The sequence below is a fragment of the Spea bombifrons genome, chromosome 7, assembly GCF_027358695.1.
Source record: "Spea bombifrons isolate aSpeBom1 chromosome 7, aSpeBom1.2.pri, whole genome shotgun sequence".
Classification (NCBI taxonomy): Eukaryota; Metazoa; Chordata; class Amphibia; order Anura; family Pelobatidae; genus Spea; species Spea bombifrons.
Window position 1 is genome coordinate 36,970,701 of NC_071093.1, and position 5,124 is coordinate 36,975,824.

At 46.8% G+C, this 5,124-nt stretch overlaps 1 protein-coding gene across 1 annotated transcript; it reads right to left on the reverse strand.

Moving 5' to 3' along the window:
• Positions 1–1,658: 1,658 nt before the first annotated feature.
• ITPRIPL2 (ITPRIP like 2) lies at positions 1,659–3,890 on the reverse strand. Its single transcript, XM_053471562.1, has one exon. It carries the CDS (start codon positions 3,251–3,253, stop codon positions 1,760–1,762), a length of 1,494 nt encoding a protein of 497 aa, XP_053327537.1. The 5' UTR covers positions 3,254–3,890; the 3' UTR covers positions 1,659–1,759.
• Between the last annotated feature and the right edge of the window lie 1,234 nt (positions 3,891–5,124).

The following is a 5,124-nucleotide window of genomic DNA, read 5'->3' on the forward strand; positions in this document are numbered from 1 at the left end:
AAAAATATATTATTTTAAATAAAGGTTCTAAATAATCTGTGAAAAATAAAATTTGTACCCTAACAATGTAGAAATAAAAATATTAACTAATTAAAATGGACCACAACCTAAAATACGGCTTAAAAATAATTACATAATTGTGCTTAGCATTTGTCCTACACAGAATGCAAACTGACTTTTTTTTCCATATTCTGTATGTTTAAAAAAATATATTTTAACATATAGGAGAAAGCCCATAGATTTAATTAAAATCTATACTATTAAAACAATTATCCTAATAATCAGGCAGCATAATTAAATATTGCGGATTTTTTTTTTCCGTGCCATACCAATTCATGTAAAGTTATTCTGTAAATTATAAATACTAAAAAAATACTTTTTTTTATTTATATAAACATTTGCTTTGCAGTTTGGTCCTAGACTTCCCATGAGGATTAGTCTAATATGCTGGCAATCAGATTTTTTTTTTTCTTTCTGAAAATGGCACAATTGTGATCAAAGTGGGAAACCCGCTGTCGGACAAGCAGTTTGGCCTTGCCAATTTTGGGCTGACCTGACCTAGCACCGTTTATAATCATAAACTCCGCTATTACGGAGCCGCGTATCCATCGATGAATTGATCTGCTTAAATAGAGCATGCGGAGAATGTGCAATTATTTTCCCGTTCGAAGATAAGTGCTTATGGAATAATGCAACAATAAAAGCCTCAATAGCATCATTATTATTAGAAAAATAGATTGCACATTACTAGTATGATCGGTTAAATGAACGATGGTTCTTATTGCTAGTTCAAAGAAAACACCAGCAGAAATGTGTTTTCTGCATTTATATATATATATATATATATATATCTATATATTAAAAGTCAATAGTAGGACTCTTTTTATAATTATGGCCGATGTGACGCAGTCCTCTACCGCGTTAACCGGCCAATTGGGAAGATCGGTGATCTCCGTTTTTATTGGCCCATTGAACGGTGGCCCGATTGCCCAATAGGCTCCCTGTTATGTGGCACCTGGACCAATCACCCTAGGTCTAGTTGGCCTAGGCCAGGACACGCCACTGCCCCTTTAAGGCACACCTAGTTATTTTAGACCTGATCCACGTTAGCACAATCCCTTCATGCTTTGTGATCGTTTACACTCATTATTGCACACATCGCCAAGATTTAGTGATAATTGGTTCATTACAGATAAACGCGAAACTATGAGCTGAGAACTATGGCCTGTCAGCAGGTTTTAAAGAAGCTGTACAGAAACCCCACAATATACCAATAACCCTCATGCACATACATGTATCTTTTCATGCATGCGGAAGTCTTATTTATTTTAGGCATTGGTGGTAATTTAGAAAAGGAAGCACATATAGCCCTTGCGTAATATTACATACTAGCTCTTTCGACACAAGTCTCTTTGCTAGAACCACCGCAAGACATATATATATATATATAATAATATATATATATATAATATATGCATGTCCTGTGATAGCTTATGTGTGTATATATATAAATCTATATATAAATACATATACACATTAGCTATTGCAGTATATGCATATACTATTTCACATACATGGAATGAATCATTATTATTATAGCCACTGCCTGTTTAAATATATATTAACCACATTTCGGGTTGATGGACGTAGCGTTTTGTGATATCAACATAACATTTCTTCTGATCTTCTGAACTTTTTATCCAACAAATTCTTCTAAAACTTTTTAAGCCCCGACCCTGTTCTTTTCTTTGGCCGACGACTATACATGCGCATGTTTGCATGTGGAGGGCTCGCTGACCAGGCTTTTTAAATTGGAACTCATCCTTATAATTCGTGGCATTTGGATCCACATGTTGAACAGCTGGAAACACACTTGGTCCAACAATTCCAACGGGTATCCCTCCAGCAAGTTGACCGGCGGGGCTTCTTTGAACATTTTGGGCAGAGTTATAATATTGGGGGGATTTTTATTTCCCAGGAAAAAATGCATCAGGTTCCGATTCTGCAAACACTCCTTCAAGAACATAAAGTAATCCAGCATCCGGTCCATAAGCAAGGAGTCGTCCCATTTCTCAATGGGGGCTTTTATCATCAGGTAGAAAAGCGCAGTCTTCAAGTTATAGGATGAAAGTACAGATCTCCACTGAGAGGAGAAGAAACCCTGAAAGGTCTTACTATTTAGATCCCTCAAGGCCTTCATGATTTGGAGGCACTTCAGGTGACATGCGTTGGCGGGGGCCTGGTCCTTAAACCAATTCATAAACTTTTGCTCGTGTTTGGAAAAATTAACGCCCCAATAAGTATCCAGGTTTACGGCATCTGGGTGGACAATGCTGCCCCACGGTTGGGCCGTGAGGAACACAGAGTCGCCCAAGTGAAAGGCTGGGATAAGCCGCACAGACATGGAGATGTGGCAGCAGACGTAGTCCGACCGGGGCAATATCTTAAGGATGAGTTTGTCATCGCACACGCTTAGTGTGATATGGCACCTGTCTTCAAACTGGTACCGAATGACATTGAGACACCTCTGAATCTTCCAGTGGAACCACTTGAGGACTAGCGCAGAAGACAAGCGGTGGCTGTGGCCGCTCTCCGTGCAGAAACAATCACTAAACTGTTTGTAAGTCTTCTCCCACTCGGACTTTTTGGGCGCAGCCACCCGGCACATCATGCTACCCTGCAAGACGGGCACCGGTTCCTTCCCGGCCGAGGCAAAGAGTGGCTCCATCTTGAGGCTTTGTGGCATCTTAAGTGGCACCAAGATGTCAAAACAGTCTGGGCTGTTGATTTTGTGCTGTTCGTAGGCGCTGCCAACCTGCACGTAATCCCCTCGGAAGGTGACGCCGGTATCTTGCTGCTTGGCTTTGCCCACTTTGATGAGCCCGGCCACGATCTGGCTGACGTGCGCCTTGCTGTGACCCAGGACGTGCGGGGACAGCTTGATGTGATGTTCATAGAAAGTCTCCAGCAGGTTCCTCCGGAGCTGCTGCGGCTGCTGCTGACAGCTGAGGCTGAGGCTCCCTTTTTGTCGGTGTAAGGAGGAGCCGCAGCACCTGAAGGCAACATAAAGGAGGAGCAGCACCGAGCACAACTTCAGCAGGAGTTGCAAGTGACTGAGTCCGTTCCCCTGGCAGCCTCCTCCATCCTCGGCACTGCCGTCTCTCCTCAGAGCCACGAACAAGCACCAGATGCCCGCGAAGAGGACCGTAACTAGGAGCCAGAAGACTTTGAGATTCACCGAGTACACTGTCATCCTGCATCAGGGGCAGAGGGATCGGCCCATGCTCTGCTCAGCCTGCAGGGCAGGAGAAGGTGGGACCGGCTGCGCTCCCTTCCACCCCTCGCTGGCCTCAAAACTCCCACATTGCTGGATGAAGGAGTCCCTTTTCCCGGCTTCTTCTCTGATGACCGTTATTTAGAGAGAAACTTCCTCTTCCGAGGGAGGCTGCGTCATATTTTCTGTGAGCTCAGAGGAAATGCCAGTGTGTGCAGGGCAGAGGAGTACAGCTGGAGCACACTCACGGCAGCTTCATGTGCATTCCAGATGCATGGAATCCCGGGGGGGGGTGAGGCGCTGTCCTGGAGTCTCTGGTCTGTCTCACTCACCCTCAGACTCTCTAAACTTAGCGATCTCTAGAGAGAGTTCTGAGTCCCGAGCAGACAGTGATGTGTATTCCCCAGCCTGCCCCTCCCCCTCCTGTCAGAGATCTGCGCTGTACAGCTTGGAGCCTCAAGGGCTTGGGATCTGTGCTGTACAGTTTGGGACCCCCAGGAGCTAGTGATCTGTGCTGTACAGCCTGGGACCCCCAGGAGCTAGTAATCTGTGCTGTACAGCCTGGGACCCCCAGGAGCTAGTGATCTGTGCTGCACAGAATGGGACCCCCAGGAGCTAGTGATCTGTGCTGCACAGAATGGGACCCCCAGGAGCTAGTGATCTGTGCTGTACAGCCTGGGACCCCCAGGAGCTAGTGATCTGTGCTGCACAGAATGGGACCCCCAAGAGCTAGTGATCTGTGCTGTACAGCCTGGGACCCCCAGGAGCTAGTGATCTGTGCTGCACAGAATGGGACCCCCAGGAGCTGGTGATCTGTGCTGTACAGAATGGGACCCCCAAGAGCTGGTGATCTGTGCTGTACAGCCTGGGACCCCCAAGCGCTAGTGATCTGTGCTGCACAGAATGGGACCCCCAGAGCATGTGATCTGTGCTATACAGCCTGGGACCCCCAGAAGCTAGTGATCTGTGCTGCACAGCCTGGGACCCCCAGAGATTTGTGCAATCCTTGCAACCCCCTAGATTATGTTGCTGTAAGAATGCACACATCCCAGATGAGGGGGTCTGTGATCTGCGCTATGCGGCCCGGGGTCCTCTGTGTGATTATCTCAGCACCCTTTCCTGATCTGCCCCTTACACCCGGGCAGCAGTGATCAGGACTGTGATCAGCACAGCTGGGGCCTGGGATGGAAACCAAGCTCCGCTTGCCACGCTGCTCAGTGTGGGAACGGTATATTTAACTGTTCCGTTGCCGTGGCAGCTGTTTAACTCCTCTGACCCCGCACTGCAGCGAACTTCCTGTTCTTTTATTGCAGCGGACGGAGCAGCTCGTCCGGTTCTTCCTGAAAACTGCACGCTGCGCTGTCACTGAATGACCTACCCTGCCCAGAGACTTCTCGAGACAATAGGTTCCAACGCATGGGACCGGCACCTCTCCTGACATATATATTCGTTACGCATGGAATCTATATGGTTCAAAAGTTCTACTCTTAGAATATTTGTATTAAAAGCTGTTTCAATTTCTCTTTTATGTATATAATGCTCACAATTTACATTCAAAGGGTGAACAAAACTAGACCTGACAAACCTCTACGGCAGGGGCGTCCAACCTGTGGCCCTCCAGCTGCTGCAGGACTACATCTCCCATCCTCCTCAGCCAGCCCCTTAGCTGAAAGAGCTTTACGGTAGATGTGGTCCTGCAGCAGCTGGAGGGCCGCAGGTTGGACGCCCCTGCTCTACGGCTTGCACGCTTACAGTGCCAATATTTCTTGTGCCGTCCCTTTAAATTCTGTTCCGCCAACGTGTTTACTTAATGGTGTTGCTGATTAACCCCTGCGTCACTCCATGAGCCA